Below are 19223 nucleotides of genomic sequence, written 5' to 3' on the forward strand. Positions count from 1 at the left end.
TCTGGTCAGCATGGTGCCTTATTATGCTTTCTCCAATGTCCACGGTATACATCAGCGGTCCTAGTCATGTGCAAATAGTTCCAGGCTGCCACTTCTCGGTACGGTAGTCCTGGGCCAAAACTGGTTGACCTATCTGGAAGGTTCTAGTTGGCCTTTCATTCATGCTTTGAAATTGCCGGTTCTCTACGTCCCTTCTGACGTTTGGCTTGACCAAATCCAGCCGGCATCTTAGTCTTCTATTGAAAAACATCATGGCGGGGGTTTGGTTTGTAACCACATGTGTTGCATTTCTGTACGCAAACAAGAAGTTATCTACCTTATGTTGTAGATTTATGTCTTCATTACCCATGGCCTTTATGGCCTTCTTGAAGGTCTGGACAAAACTTTCAGCCAATCCATTGGTGGCGGGATGGTATGGGGCGGACGTGTAGTGCTTAACCCCATTGTTTTTTAAGAACTTCCTGAATTCTTCGGATACAAATTGTGGTCCATTATCAGAACAGATCTGTTCAGGCAGCCCATTGCTGGCGAATATGGTCCTTAATACTGTGATGGATTTTTCCGTGGTGGTGGAGGACATCTTTATTAACTCCGGCCACTTGGAGTGTGCATCCACCGCGATTAAGAACATTGAGTCCATAAACGGACCAGCAAAGTCGATATGTACCCTTTGCCATGGAGATGAGGGCCACTCCCATGGATGTAGAGGGGCTTGTGGTGGGGCGTTTTGGACCTTCTGGCAACCTAGACAGCTCTTGGTCATTTCTTCGATGTCTCCATCGATACCTGGCCACCACACAAATGCTCTGGCTAAGTTCTTCATTTTCACTCCACCCAGATGCCCCTCATGAAGCTCCTTTAGCACTCTATCCTTGAGTTTGGGTGGAATCACCACTCTGGATCCACACATCAAGGTTCCTCGGCACACTGACAGCTGTTCTCTTCTTTGCGAGAATGCTGGCAACAGTGGTTCGCCATGTGCTGGCCATCCCTTCACCGTTAAATCGTAGACTCGTGAGAGAGCCGGGTCATTTCGCGTTTCCTTTTCAATGGTAGAATTTGTCACCGGTAGACATTCCACTATGGTCGAGTGGAATATCTCCACTGGGTCCACTGTAGGCGCCTCTTCCACCGTTGGCAATGGTAGGCGCGATAACCCGTCAGCATTCCCATGCTGTTTTGTTCCTTTGTACTCTATGTCATATTGGTGTGCCCCTAGGAAAAGGGACCACCTCTGTAGCCTTTGCGCTGTCATAATGGGAACGCCCTTTTTAGGGTTGAATATGGAGACGAGGGGTTGATGGTCAGTCAACAAGGTAAACTTTTGTCCGTGTAGGTAATGGTTGAATTTCTTCACCCCCCACACCAGGCTGAGTGACTCCCTGTCGATCTGGGCATAGTTACGCTCAGCTGAGTTCAATGAGCGTGGCGCAAAAGCTATCGGCCGCTCCGAGCCATCAGGGAATCTATGTGATAATACCGCTCCCACGCCGTAAGGGGATGCATCGCACGCCAGTCTGATTGGCAGTGATGGGTTGTAATGAGCCAACACTTCCCTGGACGTGATCAAGCCTTTGCATTTATGGAAGGCACGTTTACAGTCTTCACTCCATTTCCAAACTACTCCCGTTTGTAACAGTGCGTTAAGCGGGTGCAGAACCGTCGACAAGTTTGGTAAAAATTTATGCTAGTAATTTATTAATCCCAGGAACGACCTTAATTGTGAGACATTTTCAGGCGCTGGGGCCTTTACGACCGCTTCAATTTTTTCAGGTGACTTATGCAACCCTTCTTCGTTAATGATATGGCCACAATATGATATTTGTTTCTGGAAAAATTCGCATTTGGGGCGATTTGCTCGTAGGCCCCGTTCTCTCAGCCTCGTGAGCACCTGCTCCAAGTTGGCAAGGTGCTCGTTGTCATTTTCTCCTGTTACAAGGATGTCGTCTAGGTAGCATGGAGTCCCCGGAATCCCTTGCAGGACTTGCTCCATAGCTCTTTGCCAGATAGCCGGAGCTGATGCCACTCCGAAAACCAGTCGATTGTACTGGTACAGGCCTTTGTGTGTGTTTATCGTGAGATACTTTTTAGAGGCCTCCTCAACCTCCATCTCTAGATGTGCCTGTGCTAAGTCAATTTTGGTGAAACGTTTCCCTCCGGATAGTGAGGCAAAAATATCTTCTATCCTCGGAAGAGGATACTGTACCGTGTGAAGAACCGGGTTTACAGTCACCTTGAAGTCCCCACAGATGCAAACTTTTCTCTGTTCTTCAGATTTATCATTATTCAACGTTTTCTTCATGACCGGGACGATGGGTGTTGCCCACTCGCTCCAATCTACCTTGGATAACACGCCTGCTTTTTCCAAATTCTCCAGCTCTGCCTTGACGGCTGGATGAATTGCGTATGGCACCGGCCTTGCCTTAAAAAACTTGGGAATTGCCGCATCTTCCACTTTTATTGAGGCGGTGGCGCCTTTCAGGGTTCCTAGTTCCTGTTGAAACACTTCTTTGGCGTTAGCCAAGATTTCTTTTAATCGTCCAGGTATGACGTCATCATCGTTTTTTTTCTTACTGGTCACCGTCAGTGCCTGAATGGAGTGCCAGTCTAAACGTATCTTTCTGATCCATTCACGTCCCAACAACGGTGGACCACCATCTTGCAGAACGTATAAATACAACTTCTGTATTTCCTTGCCGTTGTATGCAACAGGCACCCTTATTTTCCCTCTGGGGTATACTTTCTGCCCCGTATATGTCTTCAAGACAATGGATGTGTCTTTCAAAGGTATATGCGGAAATAGCCGCTCGTAATCCCGTCGACTCATGACGGTCAGAGCTGATCCTGTATCTAGCTCCATTTTGACTGGGGACCCCGCTATCGTGAGGGTAACCCAAATGGTCTGGTAATCTTCTTTGGCAATTACATTATGTAATTTGAGACAGCTTAGTCTCTTGTTTCCGGAGTCGCTATCGCTCTTCTGGTCTTCGGAGCTACTGTCCGTCATCATTTGTACCTTTCTGTACTTTTCCTTATTGACCTTTTTACTGTCAGCAGATTTCTTTCCAGATCTGCATACACGTGCAATGTGTCCCATCTTTCCGCATTGCCTGCATGCTTTGTCCTTGAACCAGCAGTCCTTCTGGTCATGGGTGGATCTGCCGCAGCGATAACATCTCTCGAAACCCCGTGTCATTTCATGGGTGCCGAAGTCCTGTGGCTTTTGCTGTATCTCTGCAGCTCCTCTTGCTGCTGCTTTGTATGATACAGCCACACTGAAAGCCTTGTCCAGTGTCAAATCTTTCTCAGAAAGTAGTCTTTTCTGTGTTCCTTCGCTTAGGAGACCGCAGACAAATTTGTCTCATAGAGAATCTGCCAGTCCTGCCCCGAATTGGCAGTGCTTTGACAGCTTTCGTAATTCGGTGAGGTAATCAGTGTTACTTTCATTCTTGTGCTGATTCCTCCTGAAGAATTTGAATCGTTCCGCTATCAGCAGCGGTGTTGGGTTTAAGTGCTCCTGTAAGGTATCAACAATCTCCTTAAAATTCTTGTCCATCGGTTTGGCTGGAGTGATCAAGTTTCGTAACAGCCCGTATGTCCTTGCGCCCATCAGATTTAGAAGTACCAATGCCTTTTTATCATCCGCTACTTCATTCGCCTTGCAATACACCTCCACTCTTTCCACATATGTGGTCCAATCTTCTATATCACTATCGAAAGCAGTAATATTGCCAGTCTTCAGCATCTTGAAAATCTAAAATGGCGCTTCCCGCGCTTTTCTTTCTTCCCCGCCGAGTTAAGATGGTGCCCCCCACGCTTTCCCGCCGCTGCCGCTGTTGCCAACGCTGTTGCTGGTGATTAATTTTTTTTATTTTTTATAATGGCGACGCATTATCGTCTTTGCGCCTCCCCAATCGCTGCTGCCAACGCTGTGCTCCACGGTTCCCGTTGCGACCTGTAGCTTTTCGCGGTATTTCTGTTTTTTTAATATATCACTTCAATAGTTTCTCCGTTACTTGGAGAACCGTTCCCATCGTGGAGCGGACCCTCTGGCACTTTCCCCTCCCTCTGCTCGGTCCGAACGCTGACCTGCTTTGCAGCACCGGCCGCGCCCTGAGTGCTCCACCCTCTCTCTCTCTTTGCTTCTGCTTCCCGACTCGCTGCCCGGCCCCGTTGCAGAGCCACCCGATTGAGCTCTAGCCCGCCGCAGCCCAGGAAGGATCAGTGCACTACCTGCCACCAGCCCGTTTAGCTGGGGAAACCACAGACTGGAGACCAAGCCTGGCCCTCGTTTTCGAGTTTCTTCGAGTTATTTATTTATTTATTTTCTTGCTTCTGGCTTCGACCTTCGTCTGAGGAATCGATCCCCTTGAGGTGCTGCCGAATTGCACGTAAGTTCATTTCTAACTCGTCGCCACTGTTAGATCCGTGTGTTAATGGAGACACGGAATGCAGGAGTTGATTTAACAAGTGTTTACTGAACAAAGTCTGGAGGTGAACTAACAACACAAGACGCTACACAGGCTTATATACCCGAGTGGTCACTACTGGTACTACAGTATACAGGGGCTTCAAAAACATAGTTCCTCTTAAAGGTACATACACTACAACTAACACAGGTGGCATACGGATATGCAACAACAGCAAATTTGCACGACTGATTTTTGTGGTATATATCACTGATTCAGACTTCAATGTAGGGGGCATGAATAAGAAGTTTGCAAATGATACAAAAATTGGCCGTGTGGTTGAGAGTGAAGAAGAAAGCTGTAGACTACAGGAAGATGTTAATGATCTGGTCAGGTGGGCAGAAAAGTGGCAAATGGAATTCAATGGAGAAGTGAAGGTAATACATTTGGGGAGGGCTAAAAGGCAAGGGAATACACAATAAATGGTAGGATACTGAGAATTGTAGAAGAACAGAGAGACCTTGGAGTACATATCCACAGATCCCTGTAGGTAGCAGGACAGGTAGATAAGGTGGTTAAGAAGGCATACGTGATGCTTTCCTTTATTAGTCGAGGCATAGAATATAAGAGCAGGGAGGTTATGCTTGAACTGTATAAAACACTAGTTAGGCCACAGCTAGAATACTACGTGCAGTTCTGGTCACCACATTACAGGAAAGATGTAATTGCACTAGAGAGGGTACAGAGGAGATTTACGAGGATGTTACCTGGACTGGAGAATTTTAGCTATGAGGAAAGATTGGATAGGCTGGGGTTAGTTTCTTTGGAACAGAGGAGGCTGAGGGAAAACTTGATTGAGGTGTATAAAATTATGAGGGGCCTAGACAGAGTGGATAGGAAGGACCTATTTCCCTTAGCAGAGAGGTCAATAACCAGGGGGCATAGATTTAAAGTAATTGGTAGAAGGATTAGAAGAGAGTTGAGGAGAACTTTTTTCACCCAGAGGGTGGTGGGTGTCTGGAACTCGCTGCCTGAAAGAGTGGTAGAGACAGAAACCTTCATCACATTTAAAAAGTACTTGGACATACACTTGAAGTGCCATAACCTACAAGGCTATGGGCCAAGAGCTGGAAAGTGGGATTAGGCTGGATAGCTCTTTTTCAGCTATTACAGACACGTTGGACCGAATGGCCTCCTTCTGTGCCGTAATTTTCTATGATTTTATGATTGTTTTAATCCCATTAGTCTGCATGTGTCCAGGATTTTAAAGTCACAAGCATATTGCTCATGTCCAAGCAATGTAATTAGCGGTCCCATTAAAGCAATGTCTGGGGAGTATGGAAATGACTTGGAATGTTTCTTTAATGTGAAATGTAAGGGGTCAGTTTGCAAGTTCCCACATTGCATAGAGCCTCACATGCATTGGGCACAGGTCGCAGAATCAGGAGAGAGATCACGTGAGCTAACTGTTGCACAATGACCTGCACATAACATCTGAATCAGGGATTCGCTCTCCTCATAGAAGTGACAGTTACTACAATATGATGCTTTCATGCTGCCAGGTACGCTACCCCAGGTGTATTGGGCAGCCTGCAGTGCACACATATATCAAGCAAGTGATAGCCGCTATTTTTTAAGAGGCAACCAATTTCATAATTTCTGTTGTGCAAATAAGGTACCAGCTGGACAGCACACATAGCTTTTACCAGGTGGCAGGGTGCCCTCGAGTGCAAAGCCTTGCATATGGTGCTCATCTGGGCATCAGGACTCTTCATGTGAATGCCATGGCCTTCGCGAACAGAAAGATTTGGACTCATTTATTGTTCAGGTGGTATCTGACCACAGAAATATCATTCTATAATTCTATGAAATGTGTGAAAATGTGAGGAGCAAACTCATCTTCACCTTGCTCCTTATATCAGCATACCACTGCCTCATTTGCAACCAGATACAAAGGGCTGGATTTTCTCTGCGGAGGCGGGATGGTGGCGGGATAGCTGGTTGCTGGGTTCCGGTCCTGCTCCCGGCTGCAGCCGCTCTGTCAAAAGGATTTTCCCTTGATTGGCTTTGTTAAGCCCGCCCTGCGGGCTTCCCGGCCAATTAACAGGAAGTGAGTCTGATGACATCATTTGATGACGCGTCATCAGCCGGTTTCCTTAAAGGGACCACAGCCACATTGAGTTTGACAGTTGTTCTGTCAGTGTTTTACAACATTGAGGTGTTGCAAACACTGACAAGCACTGTACAAAGCTGGACCCTCGCACCCAGGCTCTCCAAAGACTCCCTCCATATGCTTATGGAGGGAGTCACAGCACGCAGGGAGGTTCTCTTCCCTTCCAAGCGCAGAAGAGACCACCCCAGGACACCAACGCAGCCTGGTTGCACATTGCACAGGAGGGCAAAAGCAGGGATGTTGTCAGGGGTCCCTGGCTGCAGTGGCGCCAACCTTGCAATGATCTCAGTGGATCATGAAACGTTATTGCAAAGCCACACTCAACTCATCCTGCTGTGCCTCTCATCACATCCCCATCACTCTGCCTTCCCTACCCTACTCCTGCACATCCTTACTCACACCAACTTACCTTGCACCTCCACCCATCCCTCTCTATCTATATTATCACTTCCCCATCTCACTAGCCATTCCTCACACTGACCCTCATTCTACATCAAGCATACCAACTATCAACACACAAGCGTAGGCACTTGAGAGGTTTAGCCAATGTCCATGTGAAGTTTCTGGTAATATGTTGTCATACAGTGAAATCTATATTTTCAACACTGCATCTTGTTGGACAGATCTGTGCGCACCTTGAGAAGTGTCTTACTGAGTTCCAGTGAATGTTGAGACATAACTCCACCCACCCACCCCCATTATAGTGATGATTGTGCATGGAATGACTTGGACATTAAAGGGATGCTTCACGGTGCTGGTGTGGGATGGTGACAACCTGGTGCATCATGTGGCAGCCAGGGTTTACAGAATCAAGGGAAGTAAATCTGGCCATGGTGATGCCATCGCTGGCCTCCCGGGCAGCAAAGTTGTCAAGGGCTGATGCCCTGTGTCCTGTGCAGCATCAGGTGATGGTGGAGAAGGTTGGTGCTTTGTCCAAGCAGCTGGTACCTGTGATTTTATGGAATGTGGCCTTCATCCTCAATAGAGCCTTCATATCTTGCCCGTGTCTCCAGTGTACTATCGTGAAGAACTAGTCCACTTTTCTGCCATCATAACTCTCCCTTTTAAAGCAATCTAAAGCCATTTAGAAGCTGCTGTCTTGCTGGATTTTGCACTCCCAGCCAGGTGTGCTACACGCCAAGCTGTTTTGGCATGGCAATCTTTGCCTGTCCTAGTAGACAATTCAATTAGAGGGAGGGACGCCCACTAAAAAAATTGGGTATGTGCAGCCCCAATTTTACTGATGCAATATTAGGACTGCAACATTAATATAATTCTATAATTGGTGTTTGAATTGAAAGTATATTTAATATTTCTCTTTCTTTTTAATTTCAGGATCAAATCACCTCAGTGGTGAATTATTTATGCCATTTCAGTCAGGAACCCAATTATGGGTGGGTGATGCTTGGTTTGGCTACTTATAATTTTTCATGTATTACCTGTTGAAGAATTTCCACAGTTCCATGCTGTCATTCCCATATTTCATTGGCTAATGCCAAAAATTACTAATATCATAATATCTGTCCACTTTCTTTGGAAAAGTTTAATTTTAAACTTGCAACTTCTCAGAAAAGCCTGACCTAATTTTAACACAGCAGATTTTTTAAAGTCAGTTTTTCATGGTCAATTTAGGACAAAAGAGAAAATACAGCTTTAATTCAAATCATTTGAGAGGTCAGTTATAAGCACGTGTCATTCATATGGCCCAGTGTTGTAGGTGGTAAACTCTGCAATCAGACTCTTTTGCAAAGTTTTTAAAATCTCTTTCTATTTACAAATGTAAACTAAGTGGGAGCTGCAAGATAACAACACAGTACCTGTGTCACCAGCTGAGCTCACTGTCTTCTTGAAAGCGGTCCCGTCATCAGCAGAGGTGCTTAGATTCTGCAACCAGCCTTTCACCAAATCACCCATAGGGAGGACAGTCTGTAGAACCATCCGAGAGGTGTCCTTTGCTTCTTCTGCAATCAGCTTTGAGCGGTTCATCTGGTTCTTGTTACCTGAAGTGTTCATATATTAAGAATTGTATTAATATCTTGGGCTAGATTTTCCACTATTATGGAATTTGGACGCATCTATGGCACGGGCAGACCTTCCTCTTGCCACAAAGATGTGTCCCTTAGTCTGACCAGGCTGCTTCACAGAGGCATAATTCAGACAAAAGCAGTACAATCCATTAATCAATGTAAGCTGATCGGAAAGTGAGCTAATAGGATTCTGTTTCTTGATCTATTTAAATTGTGCTTAAAGATTACTGATGCCTGGTTAATTCTTAAAGGCCTTCCATGAGCCTAAGATACTGCTTAGCTTTTGTACGACAATTTTAATTTACATATTGTTCACCATGTACAAGGATGTATCAAAACACCTTACATTAAGAAGTGAGATTAATGGACAGCGATTAAGAGGGAAAATTGAAAATGTAGGGTTAGGGTGAGGCCTAATGGTATGGTCAGAGAGAAAAGAGTTTTGAAGAGGTTTTTGAAAGCGGGGAGGGGGGTGGTAAGACAGAGGGAACTGGGGAAGGCTGAGAGAACAGTGCTAAAGTGGCTGAACAATTGGTCACCAATAATGGAGCAGATGGAATAAGGGACAAAGAGGATTCCGGTATTCAAGGAGAGGGAGGGTGCATATATTGTTCATAAAGCTGGACGAGAATGGTAATGTAGGATATGGTGAGGTTAGGCCATAGAGAGATTAGAATACTGTTCTTAAATCATGTAAATTTGTGTAGAAACATTGAGCAGTCTATTGGAAGAATTGTGTAAAATGAGAAAAATGGTGTGCACAATATTATGCTGCCTTAGTCCTGTACTTTTGGTATCAGTGTTGCATTCTTTAAGTTCTGATTCAATGCCAAAAAGACAATAATAAAATGTGTAAATAGGTACTGGTGGACTGAATTAAAGCTAGTATTAAGTCAAAGGAGGAAGCTTATAAAGTTGCCAGAAAAAGTAGTCAGCCTGAGGATTGGGATCTTTTTAGAAATCAGCAAAGGGGGACCAAGAAATTGATAAAGAAAGGGAAAATGGAATATGAGCACAAACTAGCGAAAAATATAAAAACAGATTGTAAAAGCTTCTATAGGTATGTGAAAATGAAAAGACTGGTGAAGGTAAATGTAGGTCCTTTACAGCCAGAGATGGGAGAATTTATAATGGGGAATGAGGAAATGGCCGAGAAGTTAAATACCTGCAAATACTTTGTTTCTGTCTTCATGGAGGAAGACACAAAAAACCTCCCAGAAGTACGAGAAAACCAAGGGTGTGGCGAGAATGAAGAACTTAAAGAAATTATTATTAGTAAAAAAAAGTACTAGCAAAATTAATGGGACTAAAAGTCGATAAATCCCAAGGACCGGATGACCTACATCCTAGGGTTTTGAAAGAGGTGGCCATTGGGATAGTGGACGCATTGGTTGTCATCTTCCAAAATTCTAGAGATTCTGGAATGGTTCCTGCAGATTGAAGGATAGCAAATGTAACCCCGCTATTTAAGAAAGGAGGGAGAGAGAAAACAGGGAACTACAGACCTGTTAGCCTCACATCAGTAGTTGGAAAAATGCTGGAATCTATTATAAAGGATGCAATAACTGGGCATGTAGAAACTAATAGTAAGATTGGGCAGAGTCAACATGGATTTATGAAAGGGAAATCCTGTTTGACAAACCTATTGGAGTTCTTTTAGGATGTAACTAGTGGAGTAGACAAAGGGGAACTGGTCGATGTGGTGTATCTGGATTTTCAGAAGGCCTTCGATAAGGTCCCACACAAGAGGTTGGTGAACAAAATTAGGGCACGTGGAATTGGGGGTAATATACTAGCATGGATTGAAAACTGGTTAACAGACAGAAAACAAAGAGTAGGGATAAACGGGTCTTTTTCAGGATGGCAGGCTGTGACTAGTGGGGTATCGCAAGGATCGGTGCTTGGGCCCCAGCTATTCACAATCTATATCAATGATTTGGATGAGGGGACTAAATGTAACATTTTCAAATTTGCTGATGATACAAAGCTAGGTGGCAGTGGCGGTTGTGAAGAGGCTTCAGGGGAATCTTGACAGGCTCAGTGAGTGGGCGAGAACATGGCAGATGGAATATAATGTGGATAAATGTGAAGTTATCCACTTTGGTAGAAAAAACAGAAAGGCAGAGTATTTTCTAAATGGTGAAAGATTGGGGAAAGCAGATGCTCAAAGGGACCTGGGTGTCCTTGTACATGAATCACTGAAAGTGAATGTACAGGTGCAGCAAGCCATTAGGAAGGCAAATGGTATGCTGGCCTTCATTACAAGAGGATTTGAGTACAGGAGTAAAGAAGTCTTACTCCAATTATATAGGGCCTTGGTGAGACGATACCTGGAGTTCTGTGTACAATTTTGGTCTCCTTACCTAAGGAAGGATGTACTTGCCATAGAGGGAGTGCAACGAAGGTTCACGACATTGATTCCTGGGATGGCGGGACTGTCTTATGAGAAGAGATTGAATAAACTAGGCCTGTATTCTCTTGAATTCAGAAGAATGAGAGGGGATCTCATTGAAGCATACAAAATTATTACAGGGCTTGATAGGATGGATGCTGGGAGAATGTCTCCCTTGGCTGGGGAGTCTAGAACCAGGGGCCACAGCCTCAGTTTAAAAGGTAGGTCATTCAGGACTGAGGTGAGAAGAAATTTCTTCACACAGAGGGTGGTGAACTTTTGGAATTCTCTACCCCAGAGGGCTGTGGAGGCTCAGTCATTGGGTATATTCAAAATAGAAGTCGATAGATTTCTGACTAGCAAGGGCATCAAGGGATATGGCGATAGGGCCGGTGAACGGAATTGAGGCAGATCAGCCATGATCTCATTGAATGGCGGAGGAGGCTCGAGGGGCCGAATGGCCTACTCCTGCTCCTATTTCTTATGTTCTTATGTTCTTATGAATGCGAGACCACCTGAAAGAGATAGTCTTGCGACAATGAGGATAGACATCAGCTGTTGCTTAGAAGTAGCCACTGTAAAGCTCTGCCAAAAAATGTTCATTTTTAAAGTGATACCAACCATTGCTGTCACACACCGTTTACCCAACAGTGTGAGCAGCTGTGAAACCCAGCTTCCTGTTCACAAACTGTGAAATGTGAGCCAACACTGTGTCCCCTACCACAAATAATCTTAAGCTGATACTAATGAGAGTGGTGAGGACACTCCAAAATATGCATGTAATACCCCATTATTTATATGTCAGTAATGCTATTCTATAACCAAATACCTTGATATCTTATTACAAATCAATATTCTTGTGGTATACCCCTTCCCTCAAGAAAATAACAACATCGAGTGCAAATTACAAACGTTCGGGCTGAGACTTTCCTCTCTTCCCTGTGCCAATTGGGGTAGGTAGCGCCAGGAAATGGGCTGGGAACCGGTTATGCCGGGTCCCTGCCCACTTTTACAGCGCTCCGATTTCCCACCAGAAGTGATGGGTGATGTATAATATGTCTTCCTGTACGTCATCCAAGATATTTCCCATCACTTCTGCTGTAGGGTTGCTGAATGCAAAGGGCACACATTCATCCTGTGGGCAGACGGGGATATTTACATTTTAAAGATTAGAAAATCTGTGCACTTGATCGCAGGATTGCACAGGCTTAGGTGTCAATTTTGAATTTAAAAAGCTATAATTGTCAGCACAGAGGCTTCCAGCCTTGCTACGCTGTATGAGACCTGCTACAGCCAACCTGTCCATCACCTGTCTGTTTTTCAATGTTAAAGAAGTTATATAAATTAAAGCTTTTGTTGTACCTTAAGGAAAAATATATCTAGAGAAGTACTTACTTGGCTCAATCAATGCCAACTGATTTACAGCATTTAGTAAACGGTCCATTGTATCATTTTTCTTGCTGATAACTACGTCCACATGGCTCCTGGTATCGTGAAAAGCTGTTTCATCATCTGTCGGAAGTAAACAGAACAGGCTTAAGTGACATCAAATTAATAGTGAGCACTGTAAATTAACATAGTGCCATCGAAAAAAATTACACACACAATATATGAATATACAAAAAGATAGGTGAGCAAAGACCACCAGGCCTAATAATGCTCACCCTCTCCAATAGACTGCAACCTCATGCATGTCCTTCCCTAATCACTACTAATGTTAACTCCTGGGGGGAGGGAATTAAATAGAAAAGAAATATTACATTTTCGGAATAACACTCAGGGAAATTTCTTCCCAACTCCCTCAAGCAAGCAAGATCCAGGAGACCATTGTTACCCATAATGCATCACTAGACATTCTTAAATGACCCCACACATTCTCCCACCTCCATGTCCCAATTTTTTTTAGTAACATAGGACTATACAGGATTGAAAACAACCATCTTCATCCGTTGGGCAATCCCAAATATCACAAACTTCTTACTCTACTTCCAATACACATCTGCCAAAAATGTTTAATCAACCTCTTAAAATTAATATCTTCAACTTTCACTGCTTTCTACTTTGTTCCACATGGTTACCATGTGCGAGTGTGAAAATACCAGATATAGGTAAACCTTATACTGTTAAAGTCATGGGACCTTCAAAGTATTTCTTTCTCAGTAGAAGTTGCTCTTCGAGATTTGGGGGTCTGGCTGTGAAACTGAGCTGCCCATTATACAAGCAGCCAGATTTTCATTTCCATTCAATAGAAAAGAAAAAGTGTGTGGTTTCTACAATGGGCAGCCGATCTGCAAGGCCAGTTTTATGCCTGATGGCAAGTTGAAAATCTACTCCTTCAGCTCGTCTATTGACTGAAAGATCAGCCATGATCTCATTGAATGGCGGAGCAGGCTCGAAGGGCCGAATGGCCTACTCCTGTTCCTATCTCTATGTTTCTATGAAACACAGTTTTCACTGGGAACAAGTTTGTTATAGATGTCTGCAAAATAAGGTTCCACTTTGTTCTATTTTATAACACAGGCATACAGATATCCTAAGTATCCCTAATCCAACTAGCTCATGTCTTAAGTATTGAGGTCTTATCACCATCATGGGAGGACCATCTCCACAGAAACTGCAGCAGTTCAAGGAAAAGGCCCACTACCTTCTCAAAACAACTAGGAATGGACAATAAATGCTGCCCTGCCAGCATCACCAACATCCTGACAACTAATTGTAAAAAACATTGAGGTATTGCAAATACAAGGTGATAGATGGGTAACTAATGACAGTTTTGGAGTAGAATGCAAGTTGATGCACAAGCCATGTGTTCTTCTCCAGTACCTGACTGAGGTGCAGATCAGGACAATCAACTTGAATTGCAGCTCAGCTCTTAACTTACTGAAGTTGAGCAAGACATGCCAGATGCACACTGATTCAAATCAAATCTTTGGGAAGCCTGCATTCACAGCTCAGCCAGGTGAATTATGCATGCTTACAAATTGATATAATAGCAGAGCTGTATCCAAATATCCAGGGTGCTGAATGGACAAACCACAATTGAATTAATATTACCTAGAGCGACTAGATAGTCTGTTATATTTTACTCCCAACGATAATCATGGTTCAGTAGCAAGTTTTAATATATTCAAAACCAATATAACTGAACACCTTTTTTGGACTATTTCTACAAATTGATATTACACAATAAATTATTAATGATAAGTTTTAATATGCATGCTTTTTGTCCAAATTGAAATATACATGTACAATTCAACCAAAATGTTTGAAAATGCAACTTTCAAACTGAATCCTGTGGCCAAAAATCAGTGGTGAAAAGGCCATAAATTAATCCAGGATCAAGATACAATGGGACTCAGGGTTTCCTGATAGTTTCCACAATGTCTTGTTGGGGAAGGAGCCTCTGCCCACCTAAGCAAGATCACCTGCATCAGAAGAAAGCTTGGCTGGGGAAACAGAATCCTCGGCCAAGAGTTTCCTCGTCCCCAACCTGGAATCCGCTGCTGGGCTGGTGTGCCAAGTGAAGGCTGGTATACTGGCTTGCCCGTTGGCAGAGTGGGGCCCACTTTGGTCTCCCGGCACCCTTCATTGGGATTCCTGACCTTCCATTTTACACAAGATGTGCCCCTAGTGATGCACGTGGATTCTTGGACCCCCATATTTTAAGATGGAAAATGTACTCATTTCTTACAAGCCACAATCCTTAACCATTATCAAAGCATATTCTAGATTACTGAAATAAATTCCTGTGGGGGTGCAAATTTTAACTCTCCCCATGATGGGCAGGAGCTAAAATTTGAAAAATCTGAAACCTGACGCCAGCCCGCCTTGAACACGCCCACTTCCGGTTTTAATGGAGGCAAGTTGGGCGGCGGATGATTAACCTGCGCTCAAGAGGTGGGTCAGTTATTTAAATAGTTTAATGAGGCTGCATGTCTCAAATTTTAGCAGCCATTTAGATTTAATGCCTGTGGGCCAGGTTTCCCAAGGCTCGTGAAACCTGGCAGCTGAAGGGAGGCGATAAAGGTTGGATACAGCAGGTAAGTACCTTTACAGCACTGCTTGTGGGCCAGGAGGAGCAGGAGTGCCTCCCCTCAGCACCCAAACTTACCTGCTTCCCTCCCCACGATTGGCCATCCTCCCCGCGATCACTTTCACCAGCCACTGTCCCGCAATCTCCCCCCCGACCCACAATCACTTCCACCCCGTGATCTCCCCCCGGCGCACAATGTCCCCCCCCCCCCACCTCTTGCTCACTCCCTGCCTTCCTCTCCGCTTCCCGGCTGCGGTCTTCAAGTGCAGCCTTTCCTGCCTGACACCTCTCCACTTACCTGGCTGCCAGCCGGGAAATGGAGAAAAAAATTCAAATGAGGTCCTGCCATTAAATTCGGCTGGAGCTCCACGTTACCAGCATTTCCTGGCCGCTATGAGCACCCACGCACCCTCCCCTCCACCCGCAACCCCGCCCCCACCCCCAACTGCCTCACTGTAAATATCGGGGCCCTGGACTCTGTTGGATAATTCCTGCAGGCCAGTTAGACTACATACTTAATGATGTAAAACAGTTTCAGATTTGCATCACTTCAACTGTGTAGTTCTGTTCAGGTTCAAAGTCATCTGAAATGCAGGAGGTTCCTTGGACCACTTTGGTTTCACAACTGTGCTGTTTAGCTGTAGCCAGGGGTGAAGCCACTGAACTGCCAGAGAACTTTAAAACTTAATTTTAAATCTTTTTAATGTATTACTAATGTAGAACACTCTCATCAGCTCTTTTCCAACATTAACAATTTAACTACCATTTGTATACTGGTGAGCTCTGTTATCCTTCCAGAGAGCAACACAGTAGCTGGCAAAATAATTCTGGCCTGTTGACCCCACATCACTCTGAGATCACTATCTGTGGTATTTAGTCAGCTGCTGGGAAACAGAGAGTTCGGCATGAGGCCAGGGACATTTTAACTCCCGGGCCTCATTTAAATACCAATGAGCTGTCTCCTGCCTGAAACAGGTGGGAATGACGTCAACGTCATCAGGGGAGCAGGAATTAGGGCGGGAGCCAAACGCAGCCAGGACCCAAGGGAACGGTCCCAGATATAAGGTTAGTGCTGGAACGGGGAGGGCGTGGCGCAGGGGGCGTCGGGGGGGAGGGCGAGATGAGTTAGCATCAGATGCCAGTGCTGGGAATGAGAGGGCAGGCTGGGGCAGGGAAAGCCCAAGGATTCCTTGCACGTCCTGAAAGAGCACTCCTACTATGGCTGAATATACTTACTGTCCTCCATGGTTTCAGCTAATTCCTTCACTTTGTTCAGAAGCACCTCACTGATGTTCCTGAGCCATGTGCTCTGTGTTTGAATTCCTTCCACAGCCTGTAAACAATCACAATCACATGCTCAATGCACTCAGCAGCATTCCCTACTTTGACAAGGATGGTTTCAATCAGTCTCAACTATTATATCAAGTTCACACCATGAATTATCTGCTATCTTACCAGGTAAAAAATACAATGGTTTGCATTTTCCTTTTTTGCAGCAGTGTTCTGGCAGTTTGGGATTTCTGCATACCCCTCAGACACTGCTGCAACTCCGACCCATTTGCTTGGGTTAGGATTTAATACTCATCTACGGCTCCCGGCAGACTTCCGACCAACAAGAGGGAGCACTCCAGGTGTATTGAGGAAACTCAGACAGTGCTGCAGTTGGGACATCACTGCAGCACCATACAGGGTGGCAAGGACCCCTTACAAAAAAGCCCCAAAGATGACAGGAGTCTATAGGCCTCAGCAGAGACTGAAAGCAGAAGGGGGCTTGGTTTAACATACCATTCAAAAGGCAGCACCTCCGATAGTGCAGCACTCCTTCAGTATTGTATTGAAGTTTCAGCTGAGATTATGTGCTGAAGTCTCTGGGGTAAGGTCTGAACCCACGACCTTCTGACTCAGAGGTGAAAGTGCGACCACTGAGCCAAGGGGGACAGCTTTTATATTATATAGTAATGTCCATAAACTATTTTGTTCATCTCCTCTGCTAAAACAGAGACATGTAAGTCAATTCTTTTAGTTGCCAGTCTCACCAGTAAACAGCTATCTAAGCAAGTACCAATTTCCCTCACTTCAGTTTCTTGAATAGGTGTTAATTTTTCTCTTTCCAAAAAACCTAAGATCCAGGCGGCATCTTTGCTAAGAAAGATTCAAAAATGCGTGATACATTGAGGCAAGTGATTTAGGTCACTGTATCATAACAAAACAAAAATTGCCAAACACCTTTTTCAGAAGATGGCACACTTATAAACAAAAGAAGTTTGGTCTTTTTTAATGTATCTCCCAATAAACCATCACCCTCAATTTTTATGTATCCACCTCTTTTCAGGCTACCACTGGCTACATCGGCAGTACAAGCCAGTGTTCTGTCCCTAGGTGCGTAAAGGAGGTCACAGATGAGTTATTTCGTAATCACACTCATCACATTGATCATTGACCGGCAACAACAGCATAAGAGGACTACACAATTCTACCAACTGGCTTTCTAAGAGTACCTTTATTATTACAAACAATCACACATAAATATTCAGCACAATGTTCAAATCAAGTGCAGTGCATTTATTTCATCCATTGTTTGGTCTGTCGATGATTTACCATGGTGCTTCGCCTTTATGCTTGTGGTTTATTTTTGACATGTGACACCTAACTTGCTACTTGCAATAAGAGGAAATGTGCTGGTTAGCTGCAGCGTTTCACTGGCAATCTGCTGGAATTCTGGTGGCCCTAGGCATTGTGAACTGTGATGGTCCTGCATCTGTGTCAGCTGTGTGTGGTGCTGGCTGGTCCTGCTCGCTATCTGGCACAGGAAGCCTTGGTGGACTGGATGTGGTCTTGCCTTTTAAGACAGACCCCTGATCCACATTTGCTACAAGCATTCTTCTGATGCTGGACACTTCTCAACATACCCATTGGTCTGCATGTGGCCTGTGAATCCAAGTCTCAAGGTCATCTCCATCTGATCTCCCAACATGTTGAAGTTGGCCAGGAAACCATGTTTAAAATTTGGCCTCTAGTCTTCTATAACAAGAGTGTCAGCATTGTGCTTCCACTGTGCCTATAAGCTTGTGTCAATGAGGGCTCTGTTGCAAATGCTACAGGAGCTGCCATACACTCGATGACATACTGCAGTGCAGGTAACCATTCAACCTAGACAGTGCAGATCTTGTTAATCGACTCCAGACTCAACAGATCTTATAGTACATTATGAATGGGCATGAGTGACCCCTAGACAATTGTGGCCAAATAGCAACCTATGTTCATAAGCAGATCTATTGGGGTCTGAATCTCTCGGTGTTTCAGAAGAGTCAGAAACTGTGCTGGACCTGTGGCTGGCTGGTCCTGCGAACACCACAACTTGCTCCTTCTCACCTCTGCAATGTGACTCACCATGTGCTATATTCTCAGCCTTACTATCCAGATTCTTTGCAACGTGTAGCTGTGCTTGTGCTTGACAGAGGTAACAATAGCAATACAGGGTACTGTGAAGTGCTGGCTTGCTCAGTGACAGCAGCTGTGGCAACAAATTTCCATTTCTAAGAAAACAAAAGGGAGCAAAGGAGTACATTTTCATCTTCACCACATGGACAATGATCTGGTGGAGTACATTGCCCACCCATTATAGAAAGCGCCTGATTTTCAGTCCATCAAATGATTACCGTCCATGCTGTGAAGATGAAAATTGACTCCAAAATGTCAATATGCTGCCTCAAATAAGCACCTTCAAGCACTACTTCCATTGAACAATACTCTCTGTGATGTTACTGTGGGTGTGCCTGTCTCAGAGTAGGACAACACTACATGACATAAACATATTGGTACAAGCCATAAACTCGGAGGACGTCTCCAGCTTCATCATAGCCAACTCTCTTGATGCTTTGCTGATCTATGATTTCCAAAGTGGCCTCTTTAAAAAGGTGTCAAGTGCTTGAAGTGTTTTAGATCCCATTAGTGCCGGTTTGCTACTGCTGATTATATGAAATCTTGTCCTGCAAACAGAAAAATAGTAGAAATATTGAAAACACATAGATCAATGATAATGTCAAACTGTTGCTCAATTTCAAAGCCATACTATATGCTCGAGCTTAAAGATGAACATTCCTTGTGTTAATCTCCTCTGAGAATAGTTGCTGTCACTCAGATTGCCAAAAGCACTTGGTAATTTAAGTAGATATTCCAGTGTCTCCAT

General features: G+C 44.5%; 1 protein-coding gene across 2 annotated transcripts in view; it reads right to left on the reverse strand.

Moving 5' to 3' along the window:
- Positions 1-19223, reverse strand: part of lama4 (laminin, alpha 4) — a 223205-nt gene that overhangs the window by 98466 nt on the left and 105516 nt on the right. For both annotated transcript variants that reach the window (XM_085997349.1, XM_085997347.1), the window contains exons 17-19: positions 16271-16367; positions 12397-12513; positions 8400-8582 (exon numbers count right to left, since the gene is read on the reverse strand). In XM_085997349.1, the coding sequence (XP_085853475.1) occupies positions 8400-8582; positions 12397-12513; positions 16271-16367 (397 nt within the window). The remainder of the gene's footprint in view (positions 1-8399; positions 8583-12396; positions 12514-16270; positions 16368-19223) is intronic.

Source organism: Somniosus microcephalus, chromosome 9 (assembly GCF_052327205.1).
Source record: "Somniosus microcephalus isolate GS21.2 chromosome 9, FLI_Smic_1.0, whole genome shotgun sequence".
In the NCBI taxonomy this organism is placed as follows: domain Eukaryota; kingdom Metazoa; phylum Chordata; class Chondrichthyes; order Squaliformes; family Somniosidae; genus Somniosus; species Somniosus microcephalus.